This window comes from Mobula birostris, chromosome 25 (genome assembly GCF_030028105.1).
Source record: "Mobula birostris isolate sMobBir1 chromosome 25, sMobBir1.hap1, whole genome shotgun sequence".
In the NCBI taxonomy this organism is placed as follows: Eukaryota; Metazoa; Chordata; class Chondrichthyes; order Myliobatiformes; family Myliobatidae; genus Mobula; species Mobula birostris.
The window spans coordinates 11,008,160-11,023,756 of record NC_092394.1 but is presented as its reverse complement, the minus strand read 5'-3'; the positions used below and the strand labels follow the sequence as shown (position 1 = coordinate 11,023,756).

The 15,597-nt window shown below is 48.0% G+C and overlaps 1 protein-coding gene across 1 annotated transcript in view; it reads right to left on the bottom strand.

Moving 5' to 3' along the window:
• Nucleotides 1–1,189: 1,189 nt before the first annotated feature.
• The window catches only part of nxn (nucleoredoxin), a 172,720-nt gene continuing 158,312 nt past the window's right edge, over nt 1,190–15,597 (bottom strand). The window contains exon 9 of the mRNA XM_072243105.1: nt 1,190–1,939. Within this exon, the coding sequence (XP_072099206.1) occupies nt 1,757–1,939 (183 nt within the window). The 3' untranslated portion in view covers nt 1,190–1,756. The remainder of the gene's footprint in view (nt 1,940–15,597) is intronic.

The following is a 15,597-nucleotide window of genomic DNA, read 5'->3' as shown; positions in this document are numbered from 1 at the left end:
ATACGCATACACCACACACACACACCACATACAGACCACAACCACACACACCCCCACACACATTGACACACACACCACACATACATCAACACATATTGACACACACACACAGACCACACATACAACACACACACACAAACCACACGTACAAACACCACACACACACAGACCACATATACACACACACCACACACAGACTACACACACATCACACACACACCACATACATAGACCACACACTGACACACATACACCACACACACCAGACCACACATATACACACACACACACATATATTTTTCCCAAGCGATACACATACATACCGAGCCCCTCAAAGAGACCAACACTCTGAGCAAAAAAAACAAACACATATGTTTATTGAGCAAAGCAAATGCAGATGTGAAACAGAGTGAGAGTGATGAAGTAAGAGATGGTACATGGGGGGAGAGAGAGAGTGAGTGGGGAGAGGGGGAGGGGTAGAGGAGAGTGATGAATCTGAGGAGTTTGTTACTATAGACGGCTGTAGAGGCCAAGACAGATGTTATGGGGAGAAGGCAGAAGAATGGGGCTGAGGGGGAAAAGGGGGGGCAGAGGGAGGGGGGAGTGAGGAGAGGGGGTGAGGGAGAGGGGAGTTGGGAAGGGAAAGGGCAAGGGGAGTGGGGAGAGGGTAAGGGGCATGGGGAGGAAGAAAGGGAGAGGAAGAGACGGGGAGGGGAGAGCAAGAACGAAGAGGAAGGGTAGAGTGAGAGGGAGAGGAAGAGTAGAGTGAGAGGGAGAGCAAGGGAGAGGGAAGGAGGAGAAGAGCAGGGAGAGGAAGGAGACAGGTAGTGATACAAGGAAGGAGAGTGATAAAGAAACCAAATTACATAGACTTCCAAACAGCAGACAAGGGTAGTGAGAAATTAGAGAAAGATTATATTGCATAAAGTGTGGAGAAGGGACAGATGATCTTAAATAGGAGAGAGATACAAAGACCCAGGAAGATACCAAAGAAAACGCAGGCCACCTGGAGGGACTGAGAGAAGTCCAAGGCTGCGATGGGATAAGTTAGGGTCAGTGGCAGTTCAGCTGCCCTCTCCAGCTCCTCACAACAGCATCTGCATATGAAAGCTGCTGTGGTATAAACGACTCTGGCGGAAGCCATGTTGCCTGCTGAAAGCCAGACGCGCAGGAAATAAATCACAGCTGCTTTCAATGTGACTGCTGCCATGTTTATTGGGCTGAACTTGCAAATAATTTAAAACATCATAACAGGACCAGATTACAGAAAAAAATGGGGAATATAAAAACTAAAGTGGCATAAAATCCAGCCTTTAATACACCGACTGATGGGAGCCTCTTCTGAAGAACCTGAGGCAGTCAATTGTTTGAGAGAGCAGATTTGCTGAGGTTGGTCTAGGTTTCGAGGATGAAGCTTGCACTGGTTGGTGGAGAGGTGTGTGGAATTTTCAGCCGCTTGCTTCTGTTGCGATAACTGTTTCCAGCTTCAGAAGGGAGAAGGCGAGGCCCAAGCCCTGGTTAACTCGGACTTCCACGGACTGTTGGTGCTGCTGGTGGAACAGAGGTCAGACTACCTTCACACCAGGACCTGGTAAAGCAGAGACAGGAGATGCCAGCAGCTTCCAATACAGCTGTGCCTACGACCACAATGTTAAAACGAGTAGAAATTCGAGAGTTAGAAAGACCATTTTTTTAATTGTTTTTTTTAAAGGTTTAAATAGAACAGGAACCAGGCGAGAGTATGAAACATTCTCCTTCAGATGGGTTCGGGTTTTAGTTTTTCCATCAGGAACGCCCTCACAAACTCCTCCACAATGACTGGCGTGATCTCCTCCACATCTTTCACGTACTTTGCTCTCTGCGACATGTCCAGGATGGTGAGCAGTGGCGCAGATTCTGGGAGGTTGGTGAAGTCCCGCAGCGATTCCGTCATGTCGTCCTGCAAGAGGGTGAGGAGCAGTTAGTCATCAGAGCTGCACTGTTTTGGACTTTAGCCAGGGTCAAAGTCACACTTCAAATTAAGGAAGAGCTGCTGATAGACAGAATGCAGAGTGCAGAACCCACCAACACCAATGAAATGAGGGCATCGCTATGGAGAATGGAAACAAGCCCTTCAGCTCAGCTCTCACGCACCAGTCCTCATCGAGGGGTGAAAGGTGCAAAGCTTCAAGTTGCTGGGCATCAACATCTCTGAGAATCTATCTTGAACCCAACAGATTGACAATCAGGAAGGCGGCACATCAGCATTTCTACTTCATTAGGAGTTCGAGGAGATTCAAACAACAAAAGACCGTAGCAATGTTTTATAGAGCATCCTGACCAGCCTGCTGTGGAGCCTCCAATGCACAAAACAACAAACTTCATGACATACAATACTGTGTAAAGGTCGTAGGTAAATATATACAGCGATGGTACCTAAGACTTTTGCACAGTAGTGTCAACATGGAGTGGAGAGCGAGTTTGTAAATCTGGCTGGATCAAATGATGCTGGGTGGAGTGCAGTGGGAGGGGTGTGGGACAGGTGGCAGAGAAGGAGTGCCAGGGAGGGTGTGGTGTGGATGCAGACACACCCAGTCCTGAGACACCAGGCAAGGTCATTTGGTTCCAAACAATTGGTTTATTGATCATTACAGAATGTCTCTCTGGTGCTTCCCTCTCCCCCCCCCCACTTCCCCTTTTCCCAACCATAATCCCCCTCTCCCACTCTCAGTCCACAATAGAGACTCAGATCAGAATCAGGTTTATCATCACTCACGTTTCATGAAATTTATTTTTTTATTGCGGTAGTACAGTGCAAAACATAAAATTACTACAGTACTGTGCAAAAGTGTTAGGCACCCTCGCTACTAAGACTTCTGAATGTCCGTGACAATAAACCTGATTCTGATGGGAAGAGGCTGCAGACCCAGCCAGCTCCCCCAGAGGCAGAACCCTCCCCACCACTGAGGGTGTCCTCAAGAGGCAGTGCCTCAAGAAGGCAGTCCATCATTAAGGCTCCTCACCACCTTGTCTCATTACTACCGTCCAGCAGGAGGTACAGCAGCCTGAAGACCCACGCTGGACGTTTTAGCACCAGCTTCTTCTCCACCACCATCAGATTTCTGAACAATTCATGAACCTGTTTGCACTAGTTACTTCTTCTTCTAACGTACAGCAATATCTTTATGCCCTGCACTGTAGTGGTACCACAAAACAGCAGGTTTCATGGCATGTGTCAGTGATCATAAACTCTCACTCTGATTCTTGTTCCATTGCCCCCCACCCCGCTAACCAACATAAAATGAGAGGCTCAGATAGTCAAAGTCTTTTTCCCAGGGTAGAAATGTCAAATACTAGAGTCCATCGCTTTACGGTGAGAGGGGGTAAGACTGAAAGGTATTACAAAGCACTGAAGAGAAGTTTGGACAGAGAGGACTATGGAGGGCTCTGATCTGGTGCCGGTAGATGGGACTAGGCACAGAGTAGATCAGGGGTTCCCAACCCTTTTTATGCCATGGACCCCTACCATTAAGCAAGGGGTCCGAGGACCCTAGGCTGGGAACCCCTGGACTAGATGGACTGAAGGGCCTGCAGCACTCCATGACTCGATGTGTTTTCAGAGAACGGGAGGTGCCTGAAAATCACTGTGATTTAGACAGACAGGGAATGGAGGAGTACAGGTTCCAGGTCCATGAAAGTGAAATTGTCTTGGATTGGTATTGCACTCCTTCGCCATTCCGTTCCATGTTCGAATTCACGCTCACCCACATGGATCCTGACTTCCTGGTCAATTCAGTTTCACTGACGTCGCTGGATCTCCTGGCCTCTTGGCACAATGTTACACACTCTGTTGACCCTCACTGAACCAGGACAGCAGACCCTGGTGTGGGGGGCAGCTACCCTGGGCAAAGGTGGTGGAAAACAGGCTCCCCGTTCCTGGGACTCTAGACGACTGGGTCTTTGCACCATTGTAATGAATTGATCTGACTGGACAATTTTTCTCACTGAACCCAGGTACATGTGACAATAATAAACCAATTTACTAATTAACAAAGTTATCCCAAGGGCACAGAAACGGCAGGCAATCAAGGGTTCTGCTGAGCTTTATCTGGGGTTAAATTCATGCCCAAGTGTCCCTGCAGAAGGAACACGGGGTGTCCGCGCTAACAGTGGGGGCATTTCTGCAATATTCATTTATTTGTTTTATATCTCTTATTGACACCAACAGAATCAACAAACTCATTCGTAAGGCCAGTGATGTTGTGGGGATGGAACTGGACTCTCTCACGGTGGTGTCTGAAAAGAGGATGCTGTCTAAGTTGCATGCCATCTTGGTCAATGTCTCCCATCCACTACATAATGTACTGGTTGGGCACAGGAGTACATTCAGCCAGAGACTCATTCCACTGAGATGCAGCACAGAGCGTCATAGGAAGTCATTCCTGCCTGTGCCCATCAAACTTTACAACTCCTCCCTTGGAGGGTCAGACACACTGAGCCAATAGGCTGGTCCTGGACTTATTTCATAATTTACTGGCATAACTTACATATTACTATTTAACTATTTATGGTTCTATTACTATTTATTATTTATGGTGCAACTGTAACGAAAACCAATTTCGCCCGGAATCAATAAAGTTTGACTATGACTATGTAACTCACAGTAAAATTTTAGTCTCGCACTGTACTGCTGCCACAAAACAACAAATTTCATGACCTACTGTATGTCAGTGATGATAAACCTGATTCGGAGTCTGAGAAACGAAAAGAAAAATGGATTTTAAATGGTAGCAAGCTATTAAATGTATGTAGACATCTGGGAGCTCTGGTTTATGAGGTGCAGGAAATTACATGCAAGCAATTGAGAAGGTAATTGGAATCCTGGCCCTTATTACAAGAATAGGAAGAAAGGCTTAGTTTGCGTTCCAATTGTCAGCAGTACGGGCCAATATTCCACGTTGGTCACTAAAGACTCTTACAGATTTCTATAGATACCTAGTGGAGAGCAATCTGCACAGTTTCGTATGGTCTTCCCAATCCATAGGATCAAAAAAGGCTGCAGAAGTTCAGAGTCTCAGCTGGCACCATCACGAGCACAACCCTCACCCAGTAACAAGGACAGATTCAAGGCGCAAAGCTGCAAGAAGGCAGATTCCATCATGAAAGACACAAGGAAACCGGCAGATGCTGGAATTCCAAAGCAACACACACCAAGTGCCGGAGGAGAGCTCACGAGGTCAGGCAGCATCTATGGAAAAGAGTGAACAGTCGATGTTTCAGACTGAGACCCTTCTTCAGGACTTGTAAGGAAAGGGAGAAGTCTGAGTAAGAAGGTGGGGGGAGGGGAAGAAGGAGTACGAGGTGGTAGGTGATAGGTGGAACTGGGAGGGGGGAAGGGGGGATGAAGTAAAGAGCCGGGAAGTTGTTTGGTGAAAGTGATAAAGGCCTGGAGAGGGGGAAATCTGATAGGAGAGGACCGGAGACCACAGAAGTAAGGGAAGGGGGAGGAGTACCACAGGGAGGTGATGGGCAAGTAAGGCGATAAAGTGAGAGAGAGAAAAATAGGAAAGGGGAGGGGGGGGCAATTACCGGTAGTTCGAGAAGTCAACATTCATGCTATCAGGTTAGAGGCTACCCAGATGGAATATAAGCTGTTGCTCCTCCAACCTTAATCCATTAAGGACCCTCACCACCCAGGGCATGCCCTCTTCTCATTGCTACCATCAGAGAGGAGGTACAGGAGCCTGAAGGCACACACTCAACATTTTAATAACAGCTTTTTCCCCTCCATCAGATTTCTGAACGGTCCATGAACACCACCTCACCATTTTGCTTTTATTTTTGTACGATTTACTGCTTTTTATATTTCTTATTGTAACTTTTTTATGTCTCGCAGTGTACTGCTGCCACAAAGCAACAGATTTTGCGACCTAAGTCAGTGATAATAAACCTGATTCGGAGTCTGAGAAACGAAAAGTAAAATGGTTTTTAAAAAGTAGCAAGCTATTAAATATATGTAGACATCTGGGAGCTCTGGTTTATGAGGTGCAGGAAATAACATGCAAGCAATTGAGAAGGTAATTGGAATCCTGGCCCTTATTACAAGAGGGCGGGGACACAGAAAGAAGAAAGGCTTAGTATGCATTCCAACTGTCCTGCAGGAAGGGCCAATATTCCATGCTGGTCAGTAAAAGACTCTTACAGATTTCTACTGATACCTAGTGGATAGCAATCTGACTGGCTGCATCACAGACTGGTGTGGAGGCTCCAAGGCACAGGATTGGAAAAAAAAAGGCTGCAGACTCAGCAAGCTCCCCTCACGGGCACTACCCTCCCCACCATTGAGGGCATCTTCGAGAGACAGTACCTCAAGATGGCAGCATCTATCACCAAGGATCATCCCCACCCAGGACGTGCCACCTTCTCATGACCACCATTAGGGAGGAGGTACAGGAGCCTGAGGTCACACACTCGATGTTTTAAGAACAGCTTTTTCCACTTCATCATCAGGTTTCTGAACGGTCCATGAACTTGTGAACACTATCTCGCTATTTTGCTGTCTTTTTGCACTTTTTTTTATATGTTCTTATTGTGATTTAAAGCACATTTGCTGTATTGCTCTGTACTGCCGTTGCTAAACATCACATTTCACAACATATTTCAGTGATAATAGACTCGACTGTGTTTTGGATAAGGGGTGTGAATCCCTCAGAGGGGTGTGGATGCTTGGACACTGAGGCTCTCATTCATTAGGACATTTTGGAGAACATGGGCTGAGGGGACTGGAAGGGAAAGTGAGGTCCAAGTATGGTCCAGGGTCTTAATGGTCTAGTATTTCCTTCACAGGAAATCGGCAGTGTCAGCCCGGTGCTGAGATAGTGAATGGGGAGGGGGAGAAGGGAGAGGTGTCAGCTGTCTCACTCTCCCAAGGAGGGCAGAAAGACAACGTACTTCAAGTTAACATGGGGTGACTTAGGGATCTTTCAACACACCAGCAGATTTGGAATCACGGCTGAGGCTGTGTGGGTTCAGGAATCAATCCAAGACCAAAAATAAATGCCTGCATCTGAGAATGTTTAAGCTTTAATACTTCCAATTTCGGAGAGCTACAACATTCTGATTCCAACCTCACTTTGATTGTGTAATGTAAAATAACCGCAAGTCCACTGCCCGGTTCTCTGAAATTACATGAAATGAATGGAACATCTCCCAGTAATCAACATCAGGTCATAGTTTTCAATAAAGCTGCTGTGATGAACCCTGGGAGCTGGGAGTCGATGTTCTGAATCAGAAGCTGACTATACAATCAATGTATATATGTCAGCTATCTTATATTCGGCGGGGGGAGAGAGAGCAGCGCACTGCGCGTGCGCTGCCCTCCGATGAAAAATGATATCGTAACCGTTAAATAGGGGCCGTGGACAATTCTGACTTGATGGAGATGGACGTGAAAGCACAGAGGAACATCTGGAAAAATTTCTGAAACACTCGTTCGCTGCTGTCGTTACTGCGCGGTCCGGAATCTTTCGGAGGGAAGGCCTCAAAATCCCCAGCCTTGCTGGCTTTTGGCGACCGAGAAGGAGGTTGAATCGTTCGGATAGAGATGGCGCTCAGTACTCGGTGTCGGTGAGCTGATTCGGAGGCTCGAAGTTTTCGGATGACTCAGTGTCGGACCGTGGTCGGGTATGGCAGGGAGAGTTTTTCTTCCTTCTCTCCGTCTGCGTGAGATGTGGGACATTTGAGAGACTTTGAACTTTTACTGTGCTCATGGACTTCTTCAGCAAGTTATGGTATTGTTGCACTGTTGTAACTATGTTATAATTATGTGGTTTTGTCAGTTTTTTCAGTCTTGGTCTGTCCTGTGTTTTGTGATATCACACCGGAGGAAATATCATATCATTTTTTAATGCATGTATTACTAAATGACAATAGAAGGGGACTGCGTGTCTTCATAATCTAATCTAATGTGTTTATATTTATTATGTTCTTTATCTTATTGCGTGTTTCTTTTGTGCTGCATCCAATCTTGAGGAACAATTATTGTGTTCTCCTTTACACCTGTGTATGGGAAATGACATTAAACAACCTTGAATCTCGAACAGGATTCAGAAGGAGCGACGAGCAGATGGTAACATGGTGGCACCCCTCGCTCCTTCAATGGTGGCTCAGTGTGTGGAACGGCTGTCTGACCACAACAGATTGTGGGAACTGCTGAGAGAATCATCGGGGTCTCCCTCTCCCCGCACGCCCCTCCGATCCAGGGCATACACCAAAAGTTCTGCGTTGAGAGTGCTCAGCATTGTCAGGGGCCCCTCCTATCCATCCCACCTCCTACCGTCAGGCAGAAGGCAGCTCAGTATAAGAACAAGGACTGTGAGGCTGGGCAACAGCTTCTTCCCCCAGGGTGTGAGACTTCCAAACACCCTGCTACCCCCCAGTTCACATTATTTATGACAGCACCGTTAACACTAACACTGTTGTATATTTAACTGTATGGTGTACCTGCACTTTATATCAACTTGTACATCTACAGAGTACTTTTGTTGATCTGTTAATATTATTCTACGTGCACTGTGTTTTGCACCTCAGTTCCTGAGGAATGTTGTTTCGTTTAGCTGTGTACACATGCACGGATGAATGACAATGAACCCTATCATTGAGACAGAGGGCTCTGGGTTCGACCCCCACTCCAGACACTCAGATATTAAAATTTCCATGGGACAAAGGGAATTAGGCACTGAGGAACTCCCGCCTATTGCCAACAGAGCTGCATCCACCAGCTCGGATGACTGCGACTGATCTCACGTCGTGGCTGTGAAGAAAGGCTCCGGATAACTCCTTAACACAGTGACAACAATTTGTCTTGTCCAACAGAGGTAGATTCTCTGCCTGTCTTCGCTTTGCTGTTTGGAAGACCTCACCGTGTACAACGTGGCTGCTGTCTTTCCCACCCCAGTGACAGCAGTTTATAAGATTATGGGAGGTAATGATTAGGGCAGACAGTCAGAGTCATTCTCCCAGGCTACAAATGTTAACTACTACGGGACACGTGTTTAAGGAGAATGGGGGGGATGTTTAAAGGAGGTGTGTGGATAAGTGTTTTTTTAACGTGGAGAGCGGTGGGTGCCTGCAACCGACTGGACTGATGAGGGTGGCGGTGATGGAAGCAGATACGATTGTGGTGTTTAAGAGATATTTACATCTACACATGAAGATGCAGGGAATGGACGCGTTTGGATTCTGTACTCATTGGAGTTCAGAAGAATGAGGGGGATCTCATTGAAACCTATTGAATACTGAAAGTTCGAGGTCGAGTGGACGTGGAAGGGGTGTTTCCTATAGTGGGAGAGTCTAGGACCAGAGAACGTAGCCTCGGGATACAAGGACGTCTCCTTAGGACAGAGATGAGGAGGAATTTCTTTAGCCAGAGGATGGTGAATCTGCGAAATCCATTGCCGCAGACGGCTGTGGAGGCCAAGTCACTGGGTATATTTAAAGGGGAGGCTGACAAGTTCTGATTAGTCAGGGCGTTAAAGGTCACAGACACGGGGTTGAGCGAGAAAATAAATCAGCCATGATGGAATGGTGGAGCAGACTCAATGGGTCAAATAGCCTAATTCTGCTCCCATGTCTATGGCCACTGCAAGGTCACCGTGAAGGTTAGAACTTAGGGCCCACAGCCCTGCAAGTGAGAGGATTTCAAAGAGCCCGCAGCTCCGTGCCTGCGGAAATGGAAGCGGATCTCGTCCTTGCCTGACCCGGGAGTTACTTGATCTCATCATCTGGTTGAAAGCAAGAGGGCTGGGCGGGAGCCATCCGTCATCCTGACAGATCCACACAAAGGGAAGCAATCTGAGACGAGGAACGAGAGGAGCTGGGCAATACATTAATTCACCGCCACACGAGTAACCTACAGCAGCGGGAAAGGCACAGAGCACAGCAGGGATGCCTCATAAACGGAGAACCCAGAGTCTGAACCCAATGCTAATAATCGGCAATTAGCCTGGCACAGGATGTACTTAATGCAACATAGCCCGCAGTGGGTTATCACTCGCTACATCCATCACAGCCACAGCTCGTTTCCAGCCTCGATCTGTGTTCTCAACGTTTACGACAGCCTCCAAGCTAGGGACAGAGCGACCTAGCCAATGTCACCCAGAGGGTGATGAATCTGTGGAATTCTTTGCCACAGACTGCTGCGGAGGCAGAATTGTTTGTTGATTTTTTTTAAAAAAATTATTTTATTTAGCGATACAGCAAGGTAACAGGCCCTACCGGCCCAATGAGCCTGCTCCACCCAAGTAGAATCATGTGACCAATTAACCCACTAACCCGTACGTCTTTCGGATGTGCGAGGAAACCCCAGCGCTCAGAGGAAACATACGCAGTCACGGGGAGGATGCACGAAATGGAGAATTGAACTCAGGTCGCTGGAACTCTAAAGCGCTATGCTACCCACCGCGCATCTGTGCTGCCCCACACCCTTACTGTGGTCATTGTTGTTCCTTTTCGTGCCTTGTGCGCATCGGGCGGCATTTATGCCCTTTCCGTAGCTTTGACTGTTTTTTTTTGATGAGGCTAAGTTGCTAGCCGGATGCCAAGCCCAGCATGGACGGAAAGCGCGCAGGGACCCGGCTGGATTTGAACTCGGGACCTTTCGCCTCGAAGTCCGGTGCTGATGCCACTACCCCACCAGCCGGCTACCCACTGTGATTAGTAAGGTGTCAAAGGTTACGGGGCGAAGGCAAGAGAATAGAGCTCAGACAGAATCAACCATGATCAAAGGGGCCAAGCAGAATCTATTACCCAAATGGCTCAACTCTGCTCGTGAGTCTTACGGTAACCCGAACTGTCCACAGATTGGGACTGAACAACAGTGCATGGGAGAGGCTCGCAGGAACAGTGGTGACGGGAGAGCGGGCAGGCACGGGAAGAGCATTCTCGCTGACCCAGTGAGGGAGAGAGTCTGCTCAGCGCCACCCAGCCCCCCGACTGTCGCGGCGCGGGAGACGGCGGAGATACAAGACATGGGGAGGTGTCCTCTTCCCACAGGGCAGAAATAGCCTGCAGCTCCATAGCACCAGACAACTCCCCGCTGGTCTTTCAAACGCTCGCCTGTACGTACAGGGTGTCTGTAAGTCGGGTGTTTGTGACCCGGGGTGAGATCAGTACAGCGCAGGAGCAGGCCCTTCAGTCTGCTCTGTCCCTGCTGACCATCAGGTATCCACTTGCACTAATCCCACTTACCAGCAAATGGTCCGCAGACAGCACACGTTAACAACTTAAGCGCCTCTTCAGATTCTAGTTAAAAGCTGTGTGATTTTCTATCTCCACCACCCCTCAGGTAATGACTTCCAGATACCAAACGCCCTCTAAGTGAAGTGTTTCTTCTTCAGATCCTCTCTAAATCTCTTACACCTCACCTTAAACCTTCGCCTTTGCTCTCAAACATTTTGTTTTACTATCTCCCCTTTCTATTTGGGTGGCGGGATGGAGATACGTCTCTACCAAAGGAGGTGTAAAGCGCTCCTTCCCTCTGCTAGTCTGCAGGTCCCACTTGAGCAAAGTGTAGCCCCAACTTAGCCCTCCCCCTGCCCCCACACTGAACCCATGGGAGCAGGTGGTGGGTGGTTGTACAAGCAACTAGTGCATATCTCAAGTCCTGGTATGTGACCACTGACACCAGGCAGGCAATCTCTGAAGAGTATTGATAATGGCTGGGGTTACCCGTCTTGTAAAGTCACTGCCCAGAAGAAGGCGATGGCAAACCACTTCTGTAGAAAAATTCGCCAAGAGCAATCATGGTCATGGAACGAACATCATTGGTTATGTCACACGACATGGCACATAAAGATGATGTCATATGACATGGCACATAATGATGATACCATACGGCACAACATATAATGATGATGATGATTCTATCTATGCCTCAACACTAAACTCTCAATTCTTCATGGAATAGAGAACAGTATAGAACAGCCCAGGCCCTTCAGCCCACAATGTTGTACTGACCTATATAAACCTACTTCACAATCAATGTAATCTTTCCATCCTACACAGCCCATAACCCTCCATTTTCCTTACATCCATGTGCCTATCTAAGAGTCTCTTAAATGCCCCTATTGTATCAGCCTCTACCACCACCCATGGCGATGTGCTCCTGGCACCTATCACTCTCTGTGTAAAACACCTACCCCTTGACGTCTCCTATACTTGCCTGCACTCACTTTAAATGGATGTTCTCTGGTATTAGTCATTGCTGCCTGGTAAGGTGCTGGCTGTCGTCTCTACCTTGGCCAATCTTGCAACATTTACTGGCCTTGTTTCTAAGTACCTCCAGTGATCTCGCATCCATAATCCTCCAGGAAGAGGGAGTTTCAGGGTTCTGATTACAAATGAGTCTTTGTGGTTCCATCAGCAAAGGGGCAATGACGTACAGAAAGGAGGCCATTTAGGACCATGGGCTGTGATGTTGAGATGGCAGGAAGGGTCTGCTGCCAACCCCGGAGAGCTAAGAGAGGGGCTGGGGAGGGGACTTCTAAGAATTTATTTCTTGAGATAAAGCACAGAGTAGGCCGATCTGGCCTTCGAGCCGCGCTGCCCAGCAATCCCATAACTTAATCCTAGCCTAACCACAGGACAATCTACAATGACCAATTAACCTACTAATTGGTACATCTTTGGACTGTGGGAGGAAACCAGAGCACCTGGAGGAAACCAACATGGTCACGTGGAAAATGTACAAACTCCTTGCATGCAGTGGTGGGAATTGAACCCAGATCGCCTGTACTGTAAAGCACTGTGCTGAGCACAATGCTACTGTGCTGCCTCGAGGGATCCTTTCACTCCAAAGACTTGAGCACCTAATCTAGGGTGGTGAGGAGATATGGTATGCCACCAAGGACTTACAAACTTCAACAGATGCGTGGTGGAGAGCATTCTGACTGGTTGAGTGGTATCACAACACAACCTTGCACTCAATGTTGGTAAGATCAGGAACTGATTGCCCCTACTGTGTAGGTGAGTGGCAGGGCCTGGAGTGGGGGGGGGGGGAATGGAGGAACCTCATGGGGGCTGGAATAGGTTACAGGAAAATGTAGCATAATCAGAATAGGCAAATGGCTTTCTCTATAGCACGGAAACATGGAAGGACTTGGTGCCTTTTCCCAAGGGAGGTTCAAAGCTGCCTGCAACACACACAAAATGCTGAAGGAACTCAGCAGGTCGGGCAGCATCAATGGAGAGGAATAAACAGCCAACCTTTTGGCTCAGACCCTTCACCAAGACATTGTAACTCTTGACCGTTGCCCACAGGTTGCCTGCGGCCATTGGCGTCCCCCGAGCTGTCTCAGTAGGCCCAGACTAATCCTCACTGCACCCCCCTCCACCAGCAGCACCACTCCCTGCAAGCTGAGCAGAGGAAGAATTAAAACCAGTTGTCGAAAGAGCTCCTGGCTGAAATTTAAGTCTGCAATCACATCTCAGGAGCTCCAGAAAATTCATCTGGGCTTCCTTCCATTGGAATATTCTCAAATGCTGGTTACCCCGAGTATATTCAAACCATCCCGTTACACTGACAGCTCATCACTAAATTAGATTATAGACTGCGCTCACTGTAGCCATGGGAAGAATATAAGAAACAGCAGAGGGAAAGGCAAACCTTTCAGCAATTCCATGATGCCCTGGCTCCATCTTTCCCTCGTCTACTTCCCCGTCTGGTCACTGGATCCCTCAATTTCACTGGGGCTCAACAATCCGTCTGTCCCAGTCTCAGAGAGATATTCCACTGTTTCTGGTAGAATAGTACAACACAGTAACGATCTTTTGGCCCACAAAGTTACAGTAAATTTACTGTCCAAGTACGTATATGTCACCATTTACAACCTTGAAATTCATTTTCTTGCGGGCATTCACAGGAAAATGAAGAACTACACCAGGATGTTCGAAAAACCATACATAAACAACGACTGACAAACACCCAATGTATAAGAGCAGACAAATGCTGTAAATAATACCAAGGGCACAAACACGAGGAATTCTGCAGATGCTGGAATTTCAAACATCACACATCAAAGTTGCTGGTGAACGCAGCAGGCCAGGCAGCATCTCTAGGAAGGGGTACAGTCGACGTTTCAGGCTGAGATCCTTCGTCAGGACTAACTGAAGGAAGAGTGAGTAAGAGATTTGAAAGTGGAAGGGGGAGGGGGAGATCCAAAATGATAGGAGAAGACAGGAGGGGGAGGGATGGAGCCAAGAGCTGGACAGGTGATAGGCAAAGGGGATATGAGAGAATCATGGGACAGGAGGCCTAGGGAGAAGGAAAGGGAGGGGGGAACCCAGAGGATGGGCAAGGGGTATAGTCAGAGGGACAGAGGGAGAAAAAGGAGAGAGAAAAAGAATGTGTGTATATAAATAACGGATGGGGTACGAGGGGGAGGTGGGGCATTAGCAGAAGTTTGAGAAATCAGTGAAGGCGTGCGCTATGGTGTCCTTAACACGAGCCTGTAGGTTGTGGAATCCCGTCCACAATGTTGTGCCCACCTGAGGCTTCCTTCCCCCCGCTGAGATAGGGTGAGACTAGAACCAGAGGTCGCGGGTTAAGGGTGAAAGGTGACAAGTTTAAGAGGGAACTTCTTAGAGGGTGGTATGAGCTGCCAGTGGAACTGGTGGATATGAGTTGGACTGCATCATCCAAGGGAAGTTCAGAAGGTACATGGATGGCAGGGGTATGGAGGGTCCAATATGGGTGAGACAAGGCAGAATAACAGTTCAGTATGGACGAGATGTCTGTGCTGTAGTGCTCTATGACCTGTTAGCATACTCTACAATCAATATAACCCTTCCCCCTACACAGCCCATAACCCACCGTTTTTCTTTTGTCCGTGTGCCAGTCTAAGAGTTTCCTAAATGTCCCTGCTGGATCCACCTCCACTACCACCCGCGGCAGTGCGTTCCACACACCCACCATTCTGTGTATAAAAGAACTACTTCCCACATCTCGCTTAACTTCCCTCCACTCACCCTCAAGGGATGGCCACTGCTGCCCTGGGAAAAAGGCGACGGCTGTCCGCTCTCGCTATGCCCGAACAGCTTACGTATCTCTACTGAGTCGCTGCTCATCCTCCTTCAGTCCAAGGGGAAAGCCCTAGGTCACCCAACCATTGCACACAGGAGACCGCGGAGGGATAGTGTCCAGGGCACCACGTTATACTGCCAGCAATCCAGGTTCAACTCCTGCTGCTCTCTATATTCTCCCGGTGACTGCAAGGGGATTCCTCCAGAAGCTCTGGTTTCCTCCCATATTCCAAAGACGTACAGATTAGCGAGGGTTAGTTAGTTGGGGGCATGCTATGTTGGCACTGGAATCACGGTGACACCTGGGGACTGTGCCCAGCCATATTTAGACTGTTGGCCATTGAAGCAAACAATGCATTTTACTGTATGTTTTGGTGTGCATGTGACAAATTATGCTATCTCTTTATGTAATCTTCTTACATCCTTGTGCCTCCCTAAGACTATTAAATGTTCCAGTTTGTATCAGCCTCTACTCACACCGCCAGCAGTGCATTCCAGACACCTAGAACTTTCTGTGTGAAAAAACACATTTTTGACATC